Source organism: Sminthopsis crassicaudata, chromosome 4, assembly GCF_048593235.1.
Source record: "Sminthopsis crassicaudata isolate SCR6 chromosome 4, ASM4859323v1, whole genome shotgun sequence".
Classification (NCBI taxonomy): domain Eukaryota; kingdom Metazoa; phylum Chordata; class Mammalia; order Dasyuromorphia; family Dasyuridae; genus Sminthopsis; species Sminthopsis crassicaudata.
The window spans coordinates 445437420-445464522 of record NC_133620.1 but is presented as its reverse complement, the minus strand read 5'-3'; the positions used below and the strand labels follow the sequence as shown (position 1 = coordinate 445464522).

The window sequence follows — 27103 nt, the reverse complement described above, 5'->3', positions numbered from 1 at the left end:
CATGTTAATCTTATTCACTAGGTCCTTTGTTATTCAGTCATATCCCATTCCATTTGGGGTTTTCTTGGCAGAAACACTGGAGTGGTTGTCCATTTCCTTCTCCAGATCATTTTGACAGAAAAGGAAACTGAGGCAGGGTGCAGTGACTTTCCCTGGATCACCCCGCTAAGTCCATGTCTGGAATCAGATTTGAACTTGAGATGAGTCTTCCTGACTCCAGGACTGGCACGTTATGTACTATGGCGCCATCTAGGTACCCCATTTGATTTTAAGCCCTAGGAGAATATGGGCTGTTTCTAGTGTGAATTCTCATATCTGAAAGTTGAAAGCCCTTCAGAGGTCATAGGACCATGTCTCCTTAGTGGCTGTCAAGTCCAATCCCCTCATTTTATAGAAAAGGGCCCATCAAAAATGAAATTCACAAGATTGATTCATCAAACTAAGCTTTATTTTTTTAAATAATTTTTTGACCAAGGCAACTGTAAAACTGTGTTTCTTCTGGAGACGCTCCATTGTCATTATAGTAGATAATCTATTCCACCAAGAAAAACTTCATTGAAGATGAAATCTAATTCATGGTGAGCTTGGCTTCCTGTCTGATAAGCTTAAAGACCTTGATATAGAATGGGGTAAAGGAAACAGAATATTTACAGAGTCGCTAGGGATGTCTTAATGACTGTATCCTTGTTCCCCTAGATCTCTTTGACAATTATATAGGCAGCTGTAAAGGAAGAGGGAATTGATTGTTACAAGGCCCTAATACTTGGAGATATTAAATTGAATTATGTTCAAGAGCCCAAACCCCTGGCATTGCAATGGTGCTGTGGGAGGCTGGGATGATAGTAATGTACGACTATCAGACAGGATAGAAACATAAAGCAACAGAGATGGCACCCATAAAGTGATCTCACCGAAATAGTTACTGTTAGAAAAAGGTCAGTAAAAACAGAGGTAAGAAACAAACGATTAGGAGAATGGCAGACAGGGGGATTACGATTCTTGGCTTGTGATATTTTTACTTTATTCTGGAGAATTATGAAGCAATTCTAGATTTTAAACAGATAAAATTAAATTATGATTGTCCTTATTTCCTTGTTTACTTAAAAATCAGCTGCTTTTCCAAAATGGGGAAACAAGTTACAATTTTAGATCTAGTGATGTGAAGTCTTGTCTCAGGATAGAGATCAAACAAGTCAGTAGACGGAAATCCCTAGTTAGACAAGAACCAAAACTTGAGAACAGGGAAAAGTACTTGGAGGAAAGTATGGTTCAAGGTGGCTATTAAATCCTAACTATTCCCAAGGAACTTACGTGCAAGACATTTGCAGAAAAACAAAGTTCAGATCTCTACCAAACACCATTCATTACTGGTTTCATCTTCATCATCATTCAGCTGAAACTGCCTTCTCCAGGTATTCATCTCACATTGTTTAGGTCCTCTTTCTCCTCCTTGTTATCCACATTTGAGTTTGTTGGTCATTTTTTTCTCTTCCTGGAAATTCTTTCCTTCCTGGATACTCTTTTTAAAGACATTACCCTCTCTCCAAATTCCTACTAGTCTGCCCATTCTAGTTTCTTTTATTGGATCTTTGTATCATGCCCATCTGTGTTTCTCGAGCTTTTGTCCAGGGTCCTATCGTCTTTTCTCTGTATATTCTCACAATGATCTCGATCAACTGCCATGGGCTCAATTATCTCAAAGCTGACGATTCTCAGATCTGTAAATCCCACCCTAGGCTTTTTTGAATTCTCACACTGACTCCCTGTTGGACATTTTGAACTAGATGTCTCAGATGCATCTTAAAACTCATCTTCCCCCCACCAATCACACCCCTTTTGAACTTCCTATTCTCCAGGGTGACCCGATTCTCCCAGGTATACAGGTTTGTAGTTTCACTGCAGAGCTTCCTCCTCATTCACATTCACTCCACCACTAGCCCAATCTTGTCATTTCTTTCTCCATAATAGCTGAATGTCCTCTTCTCTCCATTGACACAGCCACCATAGTAAATCAAGCCCTTATCACACCCCACCTAGGTTATTGCACCTTGACTATATTGCTTTACATCCCCACTTCCAATTTATCTTTCATATACAAGCCAAAGTGATTTTCTGAAAGTGTAGATCTGTGTAACTTCCCTTCTCCCCAACTCAAGTAACTTCCCATTACTTATAGAAAAAATATAAAATCTGTGCTATTCCTTCAACCTCCTAGCCTTTGCTCTAATGTTCCCAAGCCTAAAATGCTATCCATCCTTGTCTTGGCCTGCAAGCTTTCTTAAGTCCCATATAAAATCCCTTCTCCTGGAAGCCTTTCCCAATCTTAAATCCAGTGTTTTCTATTAAGAACATATTCTTACATATTTGCTTATTGTCCTCCCCTCCATTAGATTATAAGTTGGAGGACAGGGTCTTTGCACCCCTAGTGCTTAGCATGTAGGTACTTGATGTTTGACTCACTCATTTTGTCCTTCTTGTAGAAGCAGCCTGATCTTGGGAATACTGCCTCTGACCTAGAGGGACTCATTCCAGAAATCCCTCAAGTCTGGTTAATACTTCAACTCCATACCACCAAACAGGTTGGGAGTTTTAGGACTTGCCTAGTTTGAGTAGGGCAGTTAGGCCCTTTACTGGCCCAAACTCAGATTTTTAGGATTAGTTTTACTACTCTTAATAAACTGGCCATTATTCTCTTTTTCATCCCTTTCAGAAGCCACACTCAAAACTTCTTTATAGAAGAGCTCTCCTCACTGTGAGAGGCAGGAGGTCCTAAATCTTATCCCACCATTTTGTCTACTCACCTATATTTGCATGGTGGTCAACTGTGATGGTCCGGATTTCCCATTCAAATTTCACCCACTGATTTGCTATTGCCTATAAGATGGTACATTAGGGGGAGCCTGCTATTACTCACTACTCCTCTTGGATTTTACACAGAAGGCAAGATCTGTTTCTAATGCCAGCTAGTCACAGAGCATGGAGGACCCACAAATTAAGAGTGGTATGGAGACATACTACTAAACCCATCTCTTTGGACTTTTTACTCTATCTCTTGCTGACACTTATTGGAAAACATGCAAAGAGAATTCTTTGTGGTCAAGTATGTTTGCACAGCTCCCCTACTTTAGTTATCTAAAAAGGGGCAAAAGACTAGACCCATTCAGAGCCTCAGGCTTTATAGATTTTTATCAGATCCCTAAATCAATGAACTCTGTGGCCAAGAGGATCTCCACATGGGCCCCATCAGATTATGCCCTCATTATTTTAATGCTTTAATAAGTTGTTTAAACTTGTCCTTCAGTTTCCCAAATTCATTGGGATCCAAACTCCCTATGGAAGACGTCACCCCTGAGGGTGTGATAATTTAATAGGTAGGCCCAAGGTTCTCTTACCATTAAAACAGACTCCAGTTCTTAGCCTCATTCCCACTCCTTTTTTCCCTCAGTCCTGTTGTCAGTTCAACAATGTTCAGTGAAGCCTTTGGATCAGAAACCATACTTGTCACCCTCAAGTTGGTCCCTGCCCCAACCAGTATAATCTCTTTTAAACTTGGGCTGTTACTAAGTCCATGAGTTGCTCTGCTTTCAGAACAGTCCTTAAGGGTCAAAAGCACATATACTTCTGTGTCGAGTTGTCAGATATCCATGGATAGTTTACTTTCATTTTCTTTAAGCTGATAACAGCTTTTCTAGAATAATCAGCAATAGACAAGAAATGCTAGTGCTGGTGGTACCTTGTCAATCTCAAACTACCAGGATAAACTCAGAGAGAAAAGTTCCCTCTCTGTCCAACTGAGACACTTCTATGAGGTCCCAAACTTCTTTATCAAGCTACCCAACCATCTCTGCTCCCTGTGCATTGTCCTGTTCTCATTTCAATCATGAGGTTACCCAACCATGAAGTTCAATCCAGAACAATCCTCCTTGTCATACTGAATGTTCTTCACACAGTAGTTCAAACTCTGAACTAAACCAAAATGACTCTCATAGACCATTGATCATGAAACTATAGTAAAAAGAAATTGATTCAGTAATAGCAAGGTAAGTTTAATAAAAATTCAGTATTGATTCAATAGCCTCAAGTATAGATGGTATACTTGGTTAGAAAGGTATATTATCCTGAACGGCAAGCCCATCTAACCCAAGGAATCCAAAATATTCATGTTATTCACTCATTTTCAGTTGTGTCATTCTTCATGATCTCATGTCATTTTTTTTTGGCAAAGATACTAGAATGGTTTGCCATTTCTTTCTCTAGCTCATTTTATAGATGAGGAAACAGAGTGAAATGACTTATTCAGCATCACATAGCTAGTGTCTGAGATCAGATTTGAACTCAGAAAGATGAGGTTTCCTGCCTTCAGGTGAAGCCCAACCTAACTGCTCTCAAATATCATACCCTAAGCTTTTATACCTTAGACAACTAGAAAATAACATCAATGATTTGAGCTTTAGTCTAGACCAATTGGGTCTCAAAGATACATTGTCTTTTTAGAGAAAAACTAGTTTATGTGGCAGACATTCCATTCTTCTTGAGCCAATGTATGAAAAATTTCTAGCTCTGCACCAAAAGGACCTGATGCTCTGGATCCCAATCATATGTATATAGCAAATGCTGTTCCTACCGTAGCTCTTTATGCTTTTATCATCTTGTACTATTATTCCTAGAAATCCTCATGAGGATCTAGCCAACATGCTGTAGATTTTTCTCTTGTTCTTTTTAGTATCTCTGGGGTACCAATGTTCCACTCAAGCTGTTGTCTCGTTCTTGTTACATGATCAGCCCATTTCCTTTTCCCACAGTTCCTATTCATCTTGTTCATTCTGAATGTGGAGAGGTGAGAACCAGATGCAAGATATATTGAATTTGTCACTATAGTCAAAAGAAGATCTCTCCCGTGTCCGTGTATACATCTGATCTGGGAAAACAGGCACAGCTAACCAAATAGTAAAACCTTCAGCCTACATCCCTATGTCCCTTATGTACACAGAGTGGAGTCTGATTGAAGCTCCATTTGTGCAAGTTTGTTATTTCAGTCAAATACTGGTGCATGCCCTTGAAAAGAAGTTACCACAGGGACATCTAGTAGGAAGTGGCAAGTGCAATAAGAAAAACAGCTAGAATATCTAGAAGTTGCATTTATGTAGAGACCAAAATAATCCCTTCCAGGTTTTAGTGCCTAACATCTGGGAATGCAGTTACCATAATTATCCATTTACTGAATGGCAAATTTTGAACACTAAACTACTTGAAACTTGCTTCATCCTAGAATCCAATTAAGCAGTTATGTGAACTAATATTATAGCACTGATTACTAGTTACTTGTACAATATATAACCTTAGATCAGCTTTCTATCCCTAACTAGTAACTACAACGTCTGATCATGTATAATATGTTTAACAAATTAGTAGGTTGCAGTCTTTAACTTCTTGCTACTAATTAGAAGGCTAATCTTGCCCCATTGGCTCAATGTAAGAATGAACTCCCTATCAATTAAAGCCAACCAAAAATGCTGTAGGCTGCCTTAGGAGGTAATGAGTTCATTGTCATTGAGGTTCTAAGTGGAAGAATCTCATAAGGTATGCCCTAAAGAATTCTTGTTTCAGATGTGATTATACCAGGCAAATTATGATGTTCCTTTCAACTCTTAATATTCTATGATTCTCTTTTTACATTTAGAAAAAAAAAAGTGATAGCACCATGTTATAGAACTATTGTGGTTGTTTGCACTTTGTTCAACTTTTGTGGTTGTTTGTACTTTTTTCTCAAAGACGACTGTCATGTTATGGAGGATGTCATGACATGCAAGTAAACTGGATCTGAGTGGGGGTTCTGAGTCCAGTGGCCAGATATTGATCAGGATGATTGGAGATAACCCAGAAATTGCTATTAAATTGGAAATAGAGGAAATACAATCCCAAGTAAGGAGCCATGTCACTCCCAAGAGAGGTCCTACCTGATATTATTATGGTATATACACTCATCTCGGTAAAATAATAATGATGATGGATAACGAACACTTATCTCATTTGATCTTTCTAAAAACTCTGAAGTACTTACTAAAGGTATTATAATCTCTCATTTTATAGATGAACAAATTGAGGGTTGGAAAGGGTAAATGATTTGGCCATGTGAGCCATGGCCAATAAATGTCAGAGGTGGGATTCAAACCTAGTTTTCTCCTTAACTGCAAGTACAGCACTCTCCACTGTGCCTCCTCACAATCATATATTGGACACTTATTCAACTGCAGATTTTGAGTTTTACAATTAAGGTTGATGTCACAATTTCTTTAACATAATCACTTTCTGTTTTATGAATTTTCATGAAAAATATTTTAAGACAAGTTTAAATCCACTGAAGGCAAAAACCCTGCATTTATTTGTAAAAATTCAGAATGTATTGGAATATATGGGGAAGTGCTGCACAGATGTACTCAAATTCAACTTCCAAGGCTGGTTTGGAATTCAATTCATCCTCTGAGAGAAGACATACCAGCTCGCATAATTTCATCAACCAAGAGAATGTTTGTAGCAATCACTGTGCTAAAAAAACAGATGACAGATTTAGTAATGTACACCAACCCATCCTTCCTTCCCCTATCAATCTTTAGCTACACTGGGAACTTCATTCTTCAATTTTCATTAAGTTTAAAGTTTTCATGAGCAAAAGGTGATGCTATTAAAAATAGAAATACTGTCCCTTAGAGCACTTAAAAATGTGTTCAATTCTTTTTCTCTGTGTTTATTTCTCTGTCTCTCTGTCTCTGTTTCTGTCTCTTTCTCTCCTCCAATTCTATCTCTCTTGTTGTTTTCAGTTATATCCAACCTTGTGAGACCATTTGGGGTTTTCTTGGCAAAGATAATGGAGTAATTTGTCATTTCCAACTCCAACATATATGTACATACACATATAATGAATATATGTACACATATGTTCAATCGTGATTTAACGCTATCTTTTAAAAATTCTCCCAATTAAATTGCAAATTCCTAAAAGGTGGGAACTGTTTTTACCCTTCATTGTATCCCTAGCACTTAGCACAATGACTGGCACATATTAAGTGCTTAATAAATGTTTATCACTGAATGAATAAGGAAAGAGTTTTCCTCTTAAGAGGTAAAAATAAAATCACTGAAAAAATATAGCACAATCTAATGATGAATATCAAACTTTTTCAAAAATAATACATTTTCTGTTTCTGAATCTAACTGAAAAAATTCACACAAAAAAATTGTGTTTGTTTTTAAGAAAAAAAAACTATCAAATAGAATCATGACGGTTTTTCTCCTTTTTCACAAGAAATCCAAGACAATTTAAACATAAGAAATTACCAAGAATGAAGGAGTTGCTTCTTCACACAGTAGTTGTCCCAAATTCCTGATTCAGCAGGAAGCATTGGTGCACCTAGAAAGTGAAATAAAATCACTTAATATTACTGCTACATATCTATGTCTAACTCTAAAAAAAAGCTAAAACCAAATTAATAAACAAGTATTCTCTCATATATAAATTCCACATGGGAGAAGAAAAGGGAGAGAATTCTAATCCAAGGGGAAAAAAGATAATATTAGAAATAAATAGAAAAAAACCCCTACTTTTGATAACCTTAAAATGTGCCTGGGTTGAACAATCCATAAAGAATGACAGATTGGGTAAAAAAAAAAAAATTCCCACAATCTATTGCTAAAAACATGCATCAATTAAGGATGAAAGGCTTGAAGAATATATTAAGTTGCAATCCTGATCTCAGACAAAGCAAAAACAAAAATTTACAATATTAAAAGAGGTTAAAAAAAAGGAAATTACATTTTACTAAAAGAAAACATAGACAACAACCTGATATTGATACTAAGCTTATATGTTCTAAATGTTTATAAGTCAGAAAAGAAAAAATAACCCAATACAAAAAGACAAGACAGTAGATACAAGCAGCGGGAGACAAGAGTTTTGGATAAATCCAACAGAAAAATAAGCAAAAGAGAAAATACATATTTAAACAAATTGCTAAAAATCAAGAGCTTAAAAACATATGACATTTTCTAAAAGGGATTGCAAAAGAATAACAAATTTCTCAGCACCACATGGAACATTTACAAAAACTCACTCTGTATTAAAACATAGAAATACTGCAAATAAATGATAAAGGCAAAAACAGTAAACATATTCTTTGCAGAACACAACATAATAAAAACAACAATGAATTCAGAGAGCACAAACAAAAAACAGACTCAAATTAAGTTTTAATAATAAAGTTCTAAGTAATGAATTGATCAAATAATAACTCATAGAAACAATTAAAAATTATGTGAAAGAAAATGACAATGATAAAATAACTATCAAAAAATTTGGAGACAATTTATTGCATTGCCATAAAATGAATTTCTTTAATAAGCAGCTAAGGATTTTGTTCATGATTACTATCTTTCTATTACCTGTGTTCAAATCTATGCCATAAAGTTTTCCTGTTTCTGCATGTTCTGCCTGAATTTTTACAAGTGTTTCTTGGAGATCAAAGCCAGAATTTTGAGCAAGAACCTTTAAGAGAGGGAAAAAATGTATATGACTGTCTAGTGGTGAAATTAAAATTTTCAGTTCTCTATTATAAAGGATATATACACAAAATACTATCATAATACATCTATTTTTAGAAATCCAATTCCTGAATTCAAGAAGAAATTCATACTTCAGATTGAATGACAAACTCCAAGTTCCTATTCTGCTCTAATCACATTTATTAAGTGCTTGCTATATACCAGAGGACATAGCTAGGGACGCAAAGATAAAAATAAAAAGGATCCAAATCATCAACGATAATCTTATAAACCAAACCAAACCAAACCAAAAAAAAAAAACAAGATAAAGCAGTGTCACAAAAACCCAGACAGGAGAAAGAATCCAAAAGATAATGTGTACCTATATAAACACAGGCAAAGTAAGCACAAGTCTGCTTGATGGGGATAAAAAAATTCATGTAGAAAAGGATTCTGGATTTGAAAGAAATTGGGGCTCCTTTAGGACATAGAGGAAGAGAGAATGCATCCTGAGCATTAGAGACAAACAATTCAAAACACAGACAAGAATGTCACATGTGAGGAATAGCAAGAAGGCTGCTTTGGTTAGACTATAAATTATAGTATTCCTTCTAAAGGCTAGAATAGTAGTTTAAGTCATTCAGAATTTTAAAAGACAAACAGAGAAGTACTTAGTTTATTCTTTAACCCATGGGAGCCATTGATTAAATGAGGCTTCTTGAGCAGGGGAGTGACATGGTCAGATCTGTACTTTAGAAATAATAAGTTGATGCTATGTGGAAGACAGATTGGAATGGAAAGAGCCTTAAAAACAACAATTCAGAGGTTATTTTAACAGTTGAGAAAGAGGTAATTAAGGCCTGAACTAGGATGATGGGATCCTAACTATTTGGTCAGAATATAGATATGAGAGAGCTGGAGGTAGAAATAAGATATGGCAATTTAAATTTGTGGGTGTGACAAGGGACTGAAGCTTAGGATTCCAAGGCATAAAGATGATAATAATTAAACCCATGGAAGCTGATGCAACTCTCAAAGAAGAGAGTTTTAGAGTGACTCTAACAATGGCTTGGGACATAAATAATCTAATAAAGGAGATTGTGAAGGAGCACTCATTCAGGAAAAAGGAGAAACAAGGGAAGGAAAAGCAATTCAGAGAAGAGAAACAATCCAGAAAGAGAGAAAAGTCAATAATATCAAAGATTGCACAGAGGTTAAAAAGAATGAGGAAAAAGAAAAGGCTCATATTTGTCAATAATATGAGTAGTTATTATATACATTGCAGAAAAAAGAAAGAACTCTGCATAAAACTGAAAATGTTCATTACATAAAGCTAGTTTTCTTTTCAAGTTTATAAATTCTTGCTTATATGCTTCTTCAAGTCCTTCTGTTTTCTTCTTTTTGGAGATGGAGAATGGTAGAACCTTCTTTCTAGCACACTATTTCTCCTATCCTTCCTTCCTCCCTCAAAAACTGGAAACAAAATAAAACCATTATAACAAATACACATAATTAAACAAGCTCCCGTATTATGTCCATGGAGAAAAATGATGTCACATCCTATGTTCTGAGTTCATCACTTCTCTGTCAAAGCATCTGCTTTTCAAGAACCAGCTTCACCATGGACAAAGGGCCTTTCCACCAGTAGGATGACTACTTGGTGGTGTTATCTTGGACCATGGCAAACTATGAAGCAAACCAAAATACAAAATGTTTCCCAGGCCTGTGCAGTCTCCTTCCAGTTTTACATTGGTGAAAGTGGAGGAGAAATTTATAAAGTATCTATAACTTTGAATATTGATACTCTTAAATGTGAGGTCCTTGTCCAATGACCAACAAGTGGACATACCATCAATGGAGCTGAATCATCAATCTTGGCATTCACTATCAAAAAAAAAAAAAAAACAAGAAAAAATAAAGTTGTAGCTAAGGAAGATTAGCTCACAGATATGCTTCTAAGGGACAAAGAAAAGGAAAGGGGAATTGTGTTGTATTTTTATTTAGTTTAATATTTTGATTACCTACACAAAAATAATTAGAAATATTATTCCACAGAATATTTGATCATATTGAATAATAGTCTTCTAGGCAAATATTTGCAAAAAGATTCACCATTAAAATAATTGTAGCTTATGAACTAACCAACAGCTGCAGGGGACAAAAAAGTTGAGAAATTCTACAGGAAATTCTAAATTAAATTACAAAGTAATTACAAATTACTCTGTAAATTATAAAATATTCTGATATTCCACAAAGGTGGAAGATGTCAGCATGGTTCATAAAGAAGGAATCCCAAACCTTTACAACATGAACATTTTCTTCAAGGAAAAAATCTGTAGGTTTGGGACATTATGAGGATCAATCAATATAACAAAAAAGGGAAACTGATTCTACTTTGGCAGATAGAATATGACTCATTGCCATAAAAAGTTATTCCTGAATTATTTCTCTTTATCCAGTCAGAGCACTGACTTATCTGAGCAAATATGAGAATAAGTAAAAAGCAAGAAGAAAAATGAGAACTAGATGTCATACAATAGAAACAACTCAATATTGAAATATTTAAACAACTGGTTATGAAAAATGGGAAATGAAAAACTAAAATTCAACAATCATTTTGATTCAAAAGTTTAGGCTTTGTAAATCGCCACATTAAGAACAATGAAAGAACTAGAAAGCACCTGAGTCAGCATTTGTTAGACTTGCCAAGTACAGAGTTGACAGCAAAAGACAACTCATTTCTAAGGCCTTGTGAAAAAGGGTAAGATTATATCTGTATAGAAAGAATACTAATTTAGCAACAACATAAATTAGAATGGAGGGTGGAGAGAATGAGAACAGAAAGATGTATTAGGAAACTATTGATACCGGGGCAGGTGATCATGAAACTGATGCCTGAAATAGAAAGGAAAGAGGGAGAAATGTTAAGAGATAAAACTAACAGAAATTGAAAATTGAAAACTACTTGAATATGAGAAGTGAAAGGGGGAATCAATTAATTCAACAGCATTTATTAAGGGCCTACCATGTGTTAAGAACAGAAGATGCAAAACAAAAAAAGAAACACCCCAAGTCCTCTAAGTGCTTATGTTCCACTGGGTGGAAAGAAAAAAAAAATTTAACAAGGTAAATACAAAGTAGTTTTGGTGGGGTGGACTCAGAGAAGGTGGTATTTGAGCTGAGCTTTGAAGGCATGTAGGGATTTAAAGAGGTGGAGGTGAGGAAGGAAGGCATTCCAGGAATGAAGAACAGCTTGTACAAAGGCATGGAGAAAGACAATAGAAACATATATACTTTAATAAGAACAGCAAGAACAACCTGACAAATATGGAAATATGTTTAACAGCAAGAACAACCTGACAAATATGGAAATATGTTTAAAAGGATTGGACATATTTAACTTATATAAAATTGCTTGCTCTCATATAAGGAGAAGGAAGATAAAGACAGGAGGAAGAAAAATTTGGAACACAAAATCTTATAAAAAATGTTGAAAATAATCTTTATTAGAAGATCCAACTCACTTCCAGTTGATCAATGATGGACAGGGGTAGCTGCACCCAGAGAAGAAACACTGGGAGGGGAATGAAAATTGTTAGCACTAATATCTGTCTGCCCAGGTTGCATGTACCTTCGGATTCTAATGTTTATTGTGCAACAAGAAAATGATATTCGCACACATGTATTGTACCTAGACTATATTGTAACACATGTAAAATGTATGGTATTGCCTGTCGTCGGGGGGAGGGAATAGAGGGAGGGGGGGTAATTTGGAAAAATGAATACAAGGGATAATATTATAAAATATATATATAATTAAAAAAAATAATAAATAAATAAATAAATAAATTGGGGGAAAAAAAAAAAAAAAAGAAAAGATTAGTGAAGTTAGGAGCCCTAGCTCCAGGTCTCTTAGTGTCTTCACCTACAAAGTTAGATGTGGCCTGACAAGGATTGTAATAAGAATTGAATAAAAAGATATAATAGGAGCAAAAAAAAAAAAAAAAAAAAAAAATAATCTTTATTGTGTGTTTGGAAAAATTAAATATAAATAAATAAAAAATAAAATACTATTGAGAAAAATAATTTTTAAAACATAATAACAGCAAGACCACCAGTTCAGCTTATTTCCAGAATACATAAAGATAACATGGATAATGGGAAAATGAATAAATGTTGGTGACACTGACAAAAAGATTGAAGTCAAGAGGAAAACCATTTAGGAGGAAAGAAAATAAATGCATTTTTGACAGGCTAAATCTGAGGTAGTAATAAGATATCCAAGCAACAAAGACCTGCCAGTGCATATCTGCTCATGCTTGTCCTTAAAGAGAAGAAAATCCCTCTCTATTCTTTGCAGAGGTGGGAAACTATGGATGAAGAACATAGCCTACACTTTTAGATTCAGAATACTGGTTAATTTTGCTGAAATGCTTTCCTCTTTTTTTGTTAAGTGTTTCAAGAGACGATTTGCAGGACAGGATAAAGGAAATGGGGCATATCTGAAAATAAATATAATGTAAAAACAAAAGCTGTTCACAAAAATTCAGAAATTTTTTAAAAATACAAAATATGAAACTGAAAAGAGAAGTTTGAAATAAGAATTGTAGTTATCTGCATAAAAGCAATGGTCAGATTCTTGAGGATGAATGCTTAGAGAGAGAATTCAAAGGACAAATCTTTGGGGAATATTCACCTCAAAGAGATAAAGAGGACGGGGGTCACAGAAATATTTGGGGCTACTTCTTAAATGACCAAAGGGAAAGAACAGAAAGAAGAAAATGCAGATATTTCCAGAATGAAAGGAATTAAGGCTTCTTATGTCAAATGCTAAACATCACCAAGTTACAAGACAGCCATCTATTGTTAAGCAGTGATGGTGTATACTTGGATACTTGGTGACAGAATCAAAGGGCTGAAGCACTCTTTGTGCCAACAAGATCAGGAACCTGGGAAGAGCAAAGTAGAAAATTGGTCCAGCAGTTCTAAGGGCCAAGCCAAGGCTTTATATCATCAATCTCTAGACAGCAAAAGCAGCTCAATTTTGTGACTTTTCAAAACACTCAACAATCCGGAAACAAGCACACAAAAATAAACTGATGATAGAAGATCCCCAAAGGGGGCAGTAGGCCAGGAATAGAATAAGGCTGGAGGAACAAGCAATTCTAATGGCTAGTGAAGTTTGGGAGAATAGGTAGGGGTATGTTGGGTGAGGGGAGGAGATATGGTTTGACAGCAATGGAAAGATTAAAAACCATAAACAGAAACTGGAATTTCAATAGTCAGGATCTTGTAGAAGTCATGATTCCAAGATGGTGAAGGCTGAGGTGTGACCACACTAATAAGTTGAGTTGGAGAAGTGGGTTAGAGAAGTTCCTTAGTGATGGAGAATTGTGTACTCAGATTGTTAAAAATCATGAGTATGCATGAAGATATGACAGAAAACAGAAGGGAAGAAATGAAGGAAACAAGCATTTATTAAGAATCTACTGTGTGCAGTGTGCTAAGAACTTCACAAATATATAAGAGGGGTAGAAAGGAACAATAAGCTGAATTCAATTATAAAACATTTGAAGGTTCTCAAAGCACTTTCTAATGATACTATAAGGTAAGTGTAAGTATTATTATCCTGTTTTCTAGAAGAGGAAATGGAGGCTTTGAGAAGTTAATTTACACATGGTCACCATATTAGCAAGAGGTAGGATTTGGACTCCACACCATGCTGCCCAAGAGGCAAGTGCTGAGGAGAGGCCTAGAGATGACAGCATCCAAGGTTGGTACCAATGAACTATACATATTTCCAGAAAGCAAAGCAAGAGGGATGGACTGGAAGCAGTAGTGGGGGAAAAGGAGTATGCCAGCTCCAAGGCAGAGGGGAGTGGACTCCAGTGGGGAAGTATACAATAGATGCAGCATTCTTGAGAAAGAGTTGGGTTTTTGTTTATTTAAATTTGGGATAAATGTGGAGTAACCATTAAAAAAATTAGTTTAAAAGATCAAGATGTAGTGGAGTCTGTCAACAATCGATTTCACTCCATATTTACTCATTCAAGGACACACCCATTTCAAGAGCTCATCTCCCCTCCACAGGTTTCCCCTTTTTGGTAGATACTGTGTACTTCCTATAATAAATACTTTCCTATAATAAATCTTAAACATGTTAATAGACATGTATTGTCTAGGACACTATTATTTATTGTTCCTATTATTTAATGGGGGAAAGGAGTTCAATCTCTGACTCAGGTTTTGCAAATAATAGATGGTTTTGCAGTAGTCAGAATAGAGAAGTGCTATTTGATTTGATTTCCTAGTAAATTGTGAATTCAGGCTAAAATAAGTCTATTTGAAGGGAAAATGATGGCATATGTCTTCCAGTGGTGGTTTGAATCCAAATTGTGACAAAGAAAGTTTCCTCTATATTTCTTCTGTTTCCCCTAAAGAAATCTGGCATCTTTTTTTTCCTGTACAAATGAAAATAATATCTCAAATCATAGCTGTCAAATCAGGGCTAATAACTAGGGGCAGAAGTTAAGGAGGAGAAGAAGTTAAGCATCCTGAAGCCTTCAGTGATAAAGAAAAGTTTAAGTTAATGATACCTTATGGTATGTTGGTATGGCCAACAGAGGATAAGAGTTCTGGTTATCAGTACCCTTTCAAATTGAGCCCTTTATGAACAGAACTTCCAATGCTGTTATCTAAGAATCTTCCCAGGGAAGAAATTATCCTCCCTCATGAAGCTTCTCACAATGTTCACAGCTATCACCACATAATTTCCCCCATTTTAGAAGCAAAATATCTGCAAATGAAGAGGGAAATTGTGAGTAAAAGCAAGTAAATACATGTGCTATCTTTTTATTATAGCAGCTATTAAGACACCTTGTGATTACTTAAGCATCCCTCTAACCATCTCTCCTCTGACCAATAGGATAGATCAACACCTTTGGAATAATAAGTAAAGCATCAGCAAAAGCCTGGACTCCAAGGCGGGCTCTCCCTTTGATACTGGATTTGTGTTTGACAAGAGCTTCAGATATTGCCACTTCAACTGCGCCAGCACCCGGAACTACACAGTCTATTGGAAAGGAAAAGATACAATTGACAAGACATACCATCCAGAAAAAATATGAAAGAATGCAATTAGTGTAGTCAAGTGTGTGTTATTTCGCACAAATATCTGAATGGTATTTAAATACGCACAGAAATCTGACAAGTAAAAGCTTCACAGCCCAGTGATTATGAGGTTGCCTTATGAAGCTTTAAATGTAAGTTAAATAAATAATTAAATGTGGTGCAGATGAAGGACTTTAAACAGAATCTCTCCCTCCCCCCAATTTCCTCTTTTATTATTTACTCCCTAACAACTGAGGCCAAAAGAAACATCTAGATAGCTTCTCTCTATGTTTGAGTGTCTCCTCTAGACTACATTTCAGACGTGGTGGCTTTTAAAAACTCGATTTATTCTCTTCTCTCCCATTGTCTCTTAAGGCTATTTTGCATTATCATGTCAAGACAGCAGATAAGCTATCTAGTGATCAATATTAATCAAACTCAATTTGGAATGACTTTAGAAGCAAACTCCTTCAAAAATGATTATGATAACAGTGTAGAGACAAAAAACCAGGGTGAGAGGCCTGACTCCAGGACCACTCCCGAACACTACCCATGGCATAACTTCTCTAACTTCAGCATGGCTTGCTTTATTCCTCTATAAAATGGAGATAATAATAATATCCATCTGGCTTCCCTTACAGGGTGGCTATAAGGACTGAATGAGAGCCAGGAGGGGAAAGTGCTGTGAAAAACTATCAAGCAATTTTAAATAAATTAAAATATGTTCATGTACCTTTCATAATTATACATTAATTTAAAAGGAAGTCTATCATTAAAATATAAAGTACTTATTTTAGATTGGTGTCTGGCTATATAAACCATTAATGAATAAGCACAGTAATATGTCTCACTTTATAGTATAACAAAGCAGAGTGTCACAGTATCATGGTAGATTTCTCAGTACTAGGGATAAAGACTAGACCTGATAGAAGAAACTCCCAAGTAAAGAAAGACCTTCTACTAGTACAGGTCAGCACTTTCTTTGAACTTAGCATTTTGAACAACTGAAAAGCCCAAAGTATTAGAAAGTTAAGTGACTTGCCTAGGATCTCATAGGCAAGGGTGTATTAAGACATAGTTCTTCCTGAGTTTGATGTTTATATCTCACTGCCTCTCCGTGGGTTTATTATTACTTTGAAAATTACCTGCAAGGAGTTCATGATCAAAGCAAAAGATAGCTTACGATCATCAAGAGCATTTTTGACAGCACGCAGTCCATCTCTGATAGCATCCTTGATTTGTGTGAGCGTGTGCTTATTTGGGCCTTTCACCAACAGAGTTACAGAACGAGGGTTGTCACATTTCTCGATAAAGGTGAACTTTTCTTCCCCCTAAAGCATATCCAAGATGTCACATATGTCCTTGTCATATGATTATGAAATATATTCAATTCCCCTAAAACTCATAAAAATTCATTGCAGGCAAAAACTTTTTTATGTTGCTCTTCTTGTTAGACATAAATAAAAGTAGTAAAAGTAGTCTTTGGTTCTTAGACATGAACACAAGTAAAATTTACATGAATAACGTGTACAAGTTAATATCTATATTGTGTGGATTTTAAACTACACAACTTGACAGCTTCATGATAAGTATTCAATAATTTACATAAACAAAAAAAAAATACTTACCAATGTATACTCATAAACGAGTCCAGCATGGCCCAAGCACTCTGGAGTGAGGTCATCAAGAGAATTCATTGCAATGCCACCACAAGCAAGAGTGAGCCTGAAATGCGTTTTACCAAAATGTTAATTAGTTCCAGGGAGCTGCCCAAAATATTCTAATTATCTTAAAAGTGTAAAATCATATTGCTAATATGCCACCATGCTTTAAAATTTAGTTTTAAGGAGAAGGTAGAGACAATGTGGCAAGAGAAGTATAGTCAAGTTCTTCTCTTCCACAGCAACAATTCCTCCAAACAGACCTAGAAAATGCACCCAACCAAATCCTGATTGGGAAAGCCAAGAAAAAAAATCATAACAAATTATTTTTCTAGCCCAGATCCACAAAGGAAGGCAGTCAGAGAAGTAAGCAATCCCTGGTGATGGGAAGAACACTACAGTATAAGGAGAAGCTGTGCACCAGGGCAAGAAGAAGTCCCATATTCAGCACTGAAAGGCCACATTTGTCCAGGGTACAGAAGGGATGCAAACTGGAAGCTGTTTCTTACCACCCATCTCCTGCTCAAAGATCCAGAGAGATGATGAAAGTGTGATTTGCAGCTAGGGCTAGTATTTCAGAGTAAGAACTGATAGTGGGCCTTAAACTATATAATGAACAAGGAACAAATCCAGAAGTAAGCAACATCTGTGTGTCTAGGATCCCAGAGAAGAAAAGTCTCAGACCAGTCTGAAGTATACTGTGGAATAACCAGAGCATGAATCCTAGACCAAAATGGAACCTTCAGTTCTGTGACTCTGAGCCTACCTCTAGAGATATTATAGCAGCAGTCTATTGGAATTCCAAATGGGATCAGCTTACAAGCCTGATGTTCAGACCCAAATCCATAAAGCCATAGCAGACCACTCTAGGAGCAGTGAAAGTTTGCAGATCTTCAGCCTGAGCTATTCCTGAGATCCTGAAATAATACTCAAGAGTTCAAGAAAGCAGCAGCAGGACTAACACTGACCTACCCTCCAGACGTGTGTAGTCCTAAGACAAAGCCCAAAGTCAGGCTGAAAAAACAAACAAATAAAAATATCACATAAAAAAGAGCTATTAAGTTGAGAAGGGAACCCAAGACAAAAATGCAGAACAGAATGATTGTGAAACATCCACAAGCAAGGACTCAAAAGGAAAACACAACTTGGGCACAAATTCAACTAGATTTCCTGAAAGAGATAAAGCAAGAATTTTTTTATAAAGTTGAAAATGTTTTGTTTCTTACAAGTGAAATGAAAAATAGTAGAGGGGAAAGCTGAAAAAAATACAAGTTATGGAAGAAAAAATTGGAAAAGGAATTAACAGCTTGGTACAAGAAATACAATGCCTGCCCAAGCAATAAACTCCTGAAAATTAGAATGGGCCAAAAGGAAAAATAACTCTATAGTCAATAATATCAAAACAAAATCAAAAGGATAAAAATTTTAAGTTATCTCAAAACCTGAAAAATTACCTGAAAAAGAGATCAAGAGAGATAATTTTAAGAATCACTAGACTACCTGAAAGTTATGACCATAAAAAGAGTTTCAACATTATATTTCAAGAAATCAAAAAAGATAAATGCCCATTATCTCTTAGAACCCGAAGGCAAAGTAGAAATAGAAATAATCCATCAGACACCTTTTAATAGAAACCCTAAAATGAAAACACCTAGATAAAATTCAGAATTCCTGAATCAAAGAAAAAAAAAATTAGTGCAAACAGAAAGAATTCACATATTAAGGAACTATAGCCAGGATCACACATGATTTAGCTGCCACTCCTTTAAAGGAACAAATTGATATGATATTCCAAAAGGCAAAGATTACAACCAAGAATAACTTACCTAGCAAAAGATGAGAGGAAATGTACTTTTTAATGAAATAGATGATTTTAAGCATTCTTGATGAAAAGACCAGAGCTGAGTAGAAATTTTAAAATGCAAACACAGGAGTCAAAATAAACATAAAAAAGTAAATATGAACAATTATAAACTATTAATATGTTTATATTCAAATTAAAAAAATAAGACCTCTGCCTCCTCTGAACCCTCTCACCAATGGGAGTCACAAAGGGAGTCTAATTAAATAGAAGGGTTGGGAGTGATTCTGTTATGTCTAGAAGATCTTAAAAGAAGAATGGAAAAAAGAGAGAGAATGAATATGCTATCAGGAAAAAGGGAGTGGAAGGCTAGGGGAAGTTATTTCATATAAACAGGGTGGCAAGTAGATATCTATATGGACAAGGAAGATGAGCATGAATACAGGGAACCTCATTCTCTTCTGAACTGATGAAAAGAAAGAATATACATACACAGTTGGGTGCAAAAACAGATTTTATTCAACAGGAAGCAAGAGGGAGAAGGAAATGATAGGGTGGGAAATTTAAGAGAAGAATTAATTCAAAATAAAACAAACTCTTAATCAAGCCAATCTCCAATTGATAAATGATAAATATTAATAGACAATTCTCAGATAACAAATTGAAACTATTTTTAGTCATATGAAAAGATGCTCCAAATAATAATCAGAGAAATGCAAATTAAGACAACTCTGAGATACCACTACACACCTGTCAGATTGGCTAGAATGACAGGGAAAGGTAATGCAGAATGTTGGAAGGGATGTGGAAAAACAGGGACACTGATACATTGTTTGTGGAACTGCGAATATATCCAGCCATTCTGGAGAGCAATTTGGAACTATGCTCAAAAAGTTATCAAACTGTGCATACCCTTTGATCCAGCAGCGTTGCTACTGGGTTTGTATCCCAAAGAGATCTTAAAGATGGGAAAGGGACCTGTATGTGCAAGAATGTTTGTGGCAGCCCTCTTTGTAGTGGCCAGAAACTGGAAACTACGTGGATGTCCATCAATTGGAGATTCGCTGAATAAATTGTGGTATATGAATATTACGGTATATTATTGTTCTGTAAGAAATGACCAAAAGGATGATTTCAGAAAGGCCTGGAGAGACTTACATGATCTGATACTGAGTGAAATGAGCAGGACCAGGACATCATTATATACTTCAACAACAATACTGTATGATGATCAATTCTGATGGACGTGGCCCTCTTCAACAATGAGATGAACTAAATCGGTTCCAATAGAGCATTAATGAACTGAACCATCTACACTCAGCGAAAGAACTCTGGGAGATGACTATGAACCACTACATAGAATTCCCAATCTCTCTAATTTTGTCCACCTGCATTTTGGATTTCCTTCACAGGCTAATTGTACACTATTTCAAAGTCCAATTCTTTTTTGTTCAGCAAAACAACTGTTTGGTCACGTATACATATATTGTATTTAATTTATACTCTAACATATTTAACATGTATTGGTCAACTTGCTATCTGGGGGGAAGGGGGGAAGGGAGGGAAAAATTGGAACAAATGGTTTGGCAATTGTCAATGTTGTCAAATTACCCATGCAAATATCTGGTAAATAAAAACTATTTTTAAAAATCTCTTTTAAAAGGATATACAAAAATATCTATGGCAACTTTTTGCAATAGCAAACAATTGGAAACTAAAGAGTCTTGAGAAATTGAGGAATGACTAAATAGCTTATAGTATAAAATGTGACTTTATGTGATGAAATACTATTGCATCATGATGAAGATAGTATCAAAAAAACTGGGAAGACTAGTCTGAACTGATGTTGATTAAAGTTAAGTAGAACCAGGAGAACAATTTATACAATGAAAACAGTATTATAAAACAAACAACTTTAAAAAGACTTAGGAATTCTGTTCAACCACAATTCCAGAAGACCTTATAAAAGATGCACTCCATCTCCTCACAGAAACAAAGGACTTTTAAAAGTACAGAATAAGTCATTTTTCTGGTCATAGTCAATGCAGGAATTTGTTTTACTTAGCTATATATTTTAAATAAAAGTTTATTTTTATTTTTCTTTCTAAATTGTTAATAGAAAAGGCACATTATTGATGATTAAAAAATAAAATTTAATTTTAAAAAATCAGTTTTAAAGAGATTGTAAAATTCTGATTCATTTCAAGAAAATTTTTATAGGGATTACAGAGCTTTTTTTGCATTACTCATTCATAAAACTCTCACAAAACTCTATATATAACAATCTAATTTGTTTTTACCTAAATTAGGTAACTATCATTAATGTACAAGTATACAAAAGAAAAAAATAGAAGAAATGGTTATTTCATCTATATATTAGGCTTACCGCTCCATATTCCTTCTTTTAGCCCTGCGAAGAGCCACAATACCTTCTTTTGCAAGGACATCTAAGGAAAATGGATCAATGCCCTATAATCAAATAGAGAAATTACAAGTAGGATTTAAGCATTCTCCATTACCAGTTAAATGTTATAAGCACTTAAATATACTTACATGTTTAAAATTTCATTCTCACCTTCTGATTAAGAACAATGAATCCTTTGTTTCCATCACTACAGACCATTCTTTTCAGTTTTATTATTTTATTCACTCTATCTTCAATAAACTGTCTTTCAGCTTTTACTAATTTTTCTCTCTCTTCTGCAGTCTTGTAGAAGAAACCAGAGTTCACTTCTCTAAAAGAAAAGAATTATGAATACACACACACACACACACACACACACACAAGCAGTGGCAGAAGCAGCAAATAAGCAGATACAAGAGAAATGGGAAGGGGAAAAGACTTAAATTTTCATTATGTTATAAAGAAGAAACAACTCCTTACGTTTTCTCATATTCTAGTGATACATTGCAAGTGAGAATAAAAGCATCTTCTACTCTCTTCTTCATATCAGGATGACGAGCACCATGGTCTAAAACTAGTCCTCTGATCAACCTGGTAAAATAATTCAGTTCTTTTCTTTAATATCTAGGAAATAACATACTAAGTACATTTTGATGACAGTGATGATGGTGATGATAGTAATGATGATGATGATATCTCACATTTATATAATAACTTAGAGTTACCAAATATTTTACATAATTTTAAATGTTATTTGATTCTCAAAACAAGCTCATGAGAAAAGCTAGTGTGCATATTATTACTTCCATTTGTCACATGAAGAAACGAAGAATCAGATTAAGATCCAGTCCTAAAACAGTTCATAGAGGTGATTTAATTGGACCCCTCATTTTACAAAAGAAGGTATTAGGGTCTAAGTGATAAATTAAAAATCACACATTATAAATTGCAGAGATAACTCTATACTCTAACTTCATAGCCCCATGGTTAGAAAATGAGAAGAGTCAGGCCTTGAACTCTACTCTTTCATTCCTAAATTCAGTATTCTTTTCATTAATATTATCTATAAAAATAATTGCTATATCCTCTAAATAATTACCCCAACTTCAAATTGAGCATAAACTTGACAGTTTCTAAAGGGAATTTCTTAACATAGCACAATAACATTACTTCACTTTAAAATATATGACTCATCAGTCTCTGTGCTCCCTCCACTAATTCAGATTATAACCCTTCCATGAATTAATACATCTTTGAAAGTTGCTAGAACCAAAAAATCCATTGCTATGGGGCCAATTCCATGATTAAACTCTTACAGTCTTAAAAAGACTACTTCTCAAGTGACAGACAGTCTATCATTAAGACCATATTCTAAGGCTTTTCAATTTGTAAAGGCCTGTCAGTATAACTCTCTAAATGTTGATATAGTCTTCACAAACTCATGGTTATCGCCACACCAGGTAAGGCATTCAAGTAGTATCTAAACTGAGTGTGACTATATTCATTACTAAATATCATTAACCATAGAATTTTCTGAATCTGATGAAATAAAGTTATGCCTTTTTCTTATTATCTGCTTAAAATAACTAGAATTTTATTTAAATTATTGGTATTCTAACTTCTATCTATATGTGAAAACAGCTTAGTTTTCAGAAGACTAGCAAAAGATATTTCTAACATTCAGCATAAAATATTCACTTAACTGAAGCCAAGTTAAAGATATTTGTCTAAATCTAATGTTGGTCACATTTTATCAACATTTTATATGACTTACGTTGTGTCAGTTTCTGACTTATGCTTCATTTCCATTATCTCTATCATGAAAAGGTCAATGGGATAACCTGGCCTTCTAATGGCCAAAAGAGATTCTACCACAGCCTATAATAACAAAAACAAATACAACTGTGAAACAATTTATACTCTTAAACCACAGCCCATTGTCCCAGTTTTTCCCTTCTCCTTAAAGTTACATAAGATTAGATGTAAAAACAAAATGCTGAACACCATATATATTTATGTTTAGGTTTTTACCACATTCTGTAGTAAATAGAGCATTACGTGCCTAGAAATTAATGTGTAGCCCAAAACACAAAGACAAACTTAACAATTAATGTTGCTCTAACTGCTAAGTAAGCCCTTATGTTTATCCTTATGTGTAACGGGAGAGGAACTGTCCAATGATAGGGATATAGAATCATATGGTCTGTTAAAAGGTTAAAAGTCAGAAACAAGACAGATATTAAGTGAATAATCTGAAGTCCAACATCAAGCTAAGAGCAGATCCAGAACTAAGATACAGTACGCCTGACTTGTAGGCCAGTGTTCAGTTCAGAGTGTACTGACTCTCCCAGAAATCATCCACAAGTTACTGATGGGATTAGGTTAACACACTAACATGTAATGACATAAAATAATCCATAATCTAATAAATAAGATAACATGAGAAACATTTTAATAATCAACAAAAAAATATTTTAAAATAATAAATTTTTCAGACCCTCTTTCATACTAATATGAGTTGACAGAGCCATTAGAATACATAAATATTCCAATTCACTTCACAAATACAGGAATAGAGGAACCATTAGATTACCATATCTGATAATGTCATGATTTTGAGATCACACAATTCATTTTGCTCTATATTCACTAAGAAATCTGACCTTAATTTGTAACATCCAGGATCATAGGATTTAAAACTGAAAGGGATTTAGAGATCATGTTCCATTTTACAAATAATTTACAAATAAGAAAAATGTAGCTCAGAAAAGTTTTTAAATGTGTTCAAGATCATACAGGTAATGACAGATCCAGGATTCAAACCCAAATTCTCATCTCAAACTCAATATACTCAAAATTGAACTCATTATTCCCACCAACTCTCCCAAACCTATTCCACCTCCAAACTATCCTCCTTCTGTCACAGGTACTTCCATTCCTCCAATTACACAGGTTTGTAATGTTAGTATTATCCCTGACATTTCGCTCTCGCTCACCCAGCAATCCAATCAGTTGCCAAATCTTGTGATTTCTATTTTCAAAATCACATCTGTCTCCTTGTCTCTATATCAACAGTCACCAATTCACTTCAAGTTTTCATCCTCCTAAACTATTGCAATAGCCTTCTAATTGTTCCCCAGCCTCAGGGCTTTACCCTTTCCATCCTCCACAATTTTTTATAAGCATAGATCTGATGATGTCAATTCTCCTATTCAATAAAATCCAGTGGCTCCTCCCTCCTGACCCTAGAATCAAATGTGAATTCCTGTTTGGTACTTAATCCTGGCTTCCCAGACTTATTACATTACTCTTTATTCATTCACTCTACGAAGCCAATCAAATCGACCTTCTTCTTGTTCCTCATCTATAATCCTTCATCTCTCAACTCAAGTTTGTAACCATTGCTGTCACTCATAAATATTCTGTCCTCATCTCTTCTTAGAATCCCTTATTTCCTTTAAAACATAGATCAACCTTAATTTTCCACTTGAGGGCTTTCCTGCTGCTGCCTTCTTTCTCCCCATATTATTTTGCACTTATTTTTTATGTATTACATATAGACATATGAAAATGTTGCTTCTCCCAGTAAAATGTAAGCTCCTTGAGGGCAGAGCATATTTTATCTTTGCCTTTGTATTAGCAATGTTTGGCAGAGGCAGTGTGGACTTCTTTGGGGATAGTGAATCAGCCTCCAAACAGGAAATCCCACCTCTGAGATCTACTGTGTGATCCTAGACAAGTGACATCACGCCAATTACCTTTGGTAGATAGAATTTCCCCCCCCCCCCCCGAAGTTCTCTATACCAGTGGAATCATAGATATAATTCTTATCTTCCTCTCTATTCTCAGTGCCTAGTACAGTGCCAAAGACACAGTGGGCACTTAATACTTGTGATGACTCATCTTCAATGCTAAATTCATGGTTATTATAACAAAGAGATTGTCCTATCCAAGAAAGGGCATGCTGAGAGGACCACCTTGGGTGAATATTCTAGTTCTTATTTCACTAGTTAGGATTCTAGTTCTAATTTATCAGCATAAAATAAACTGAAATGCTGGTTTGTAAATTAATTTCATTTAGCAAAAACTGGATGAACCTTGGGGTCCAGTTCATCAACTCTCAGTGAAATAATAAATTTAAGTTTCTGATAGTTTATTTGGAGTAACTTCACTAAACCCAACCCTTAAGACAATATCAAATAGTCCTTACATGTCAATACATTTTACTTCCAAGAAACAAAAACTTTTTTAAAATTATGGATATTTACAACTATATCAAGATTTTTAAAAAAAGAAAAGAAAAAAGGAGAGGAAAAGAGTTATATTACACATTTGCCATGAGATATTCTACCTAGGTCCACAATCACATCAAGTACCTCAGAAATAGTTTCCTTAGCTATCACAGTGGGTGGCATCACTTTAATACCTGAGTTTATTTTAGCTGCTTAATAGTCAGTCACATGTGTCTACAGTAGTATGTGGATGACTGGAACCCAACTGACATCTTCTTCCTAACTGAAATTCCCTTTTCTGATTACGGTAGCCTAATCTTCTGCTTTTCCTCTCACAGATCTGGGGATCTGTGTTTCCCTTTCCATCCAACTCTTCATTCTGGCTTTATTTATTTCCCTTCTTACCTAAATTGATTCAATAATCTCATGTGTTTCCCAAAACCCATAAACTGCCAACTGTATAGCTTTTCCTCAGCTGCCAAAAAGTCAAATGCTGCTAGATGAAACCACCAGATGTTGCTGAGTGTATCTCAAATGTATGTTACCAACTCTCAATTGAATTCCAGTATGTAGTATGAAAACTTTTTTTTATCTCTTATTGGCTCCCTAGGAGAGTCCCCAAAATAACTCTTCTATATTTCCACTCTCCCAAAGTTCCCAGATATCCCTAACCTCTCAAGTCTCCACAGATAACCTCACCTTTTGTAATGACATTGAAGTCAACCAACTTTGATTCCCTCAATTCACTCCTCCCTACATACCTGGCAAATTAATGACTATTTTTTATTTTTCACTTAGGCAGACTACAGGGGAGATTCTTACTTGGGTATCAATTTGATTAGATGAACTATGAGTTCCTGCTTTCCTTTAAGATTCTGTGACTCATAGACAAGGTTATCATCTCCATTTAAAGAATCCAGGAGCCAACATTAACTTAACCAAATGATCTGTTTGTAGCTAGCTAGGTAACCAATCATCAACACCTCCATCTAACTATGAGACAGTGAACAAATGGAAAATAAAGGCTTAGTACTTCACTTCTGGACCATTTCCAAGCATGTGTCTGATATGATAAGTCTAATAGGCTAAAAAGTTCATAAATATGTATGGTTTATCTATGGTATTAGATATAAAAGATCATATTGGATGAAAAAATGTTGATAATGCTCTATTTAGGATGAGAACAAAAATCATATAATTATCCACAAACAAAATAAATTCAAAACCAAAGAAGCAGAACCCCAGGAGGACTTGAAGATACAGAAAAAAAAATTATTTGTTTTGTCACTTTGTTAAGTCTACATTCTTAAATCCCTTCCTAGACCATTTCCTAGTCATGGCGGAGAGGCTTAGGTGGTTC

At 35.1% G+C, this 27103-nt stretch overlaps 1 protein-coding gene across 2 annotated transcripts in view; it reads right to left on the bottom strand.

Annotated features, from left to right (window-relative positions):
- Nucleotides 1-6348: 6348 nt before the first annotated feature.
- Nucleotides 6349-27103, bottom strand: part of CCT6B (chaperonin containing TCP1 subunit 6B) — a 39317-nt gene continuing 18562 nt past the window's right edge. The window contains exons 5-14 of one of the 2 annotated variants that reach the window (XM_074263589.1): nt 23286-23389; nt 21992-22102; nt 21683-21842; nt 21494-21576; nt 17274-17370; nt 16829-16976; nt 15474-15607; nt 8437-8539; nt 7336-7408; nt 6349-6546 (exon numbers count right to left, since the gene is read on the bottom strand). In XM_074263589.1, coding sequence (XP_074119690.1) covers nt 6474-6546; nt 7336-7408; nt 8437-8539; nt 15474-15607; nt 16829-16976; nt 17274-17370; nt 21494-21576; nt 21683-21842; nt 21992-22102; nt 23286-23389 — 1086 coding nt within the window. In that variant the 3' untranslated portion in view covers nt 6349-6473. The remainder of the gene's footprint in view (nt 6547-7335; nt 7409-8436; nt 8540-15473; nt 15608-16828; nt 16977-17273; nt 17371-21493; nt 21577-21682; nt 21843-21991; nt 22103-23285; nt 23390-27103) is intronic. The other variant, XM_074263591.1, reaches the window with a different exon arrangement.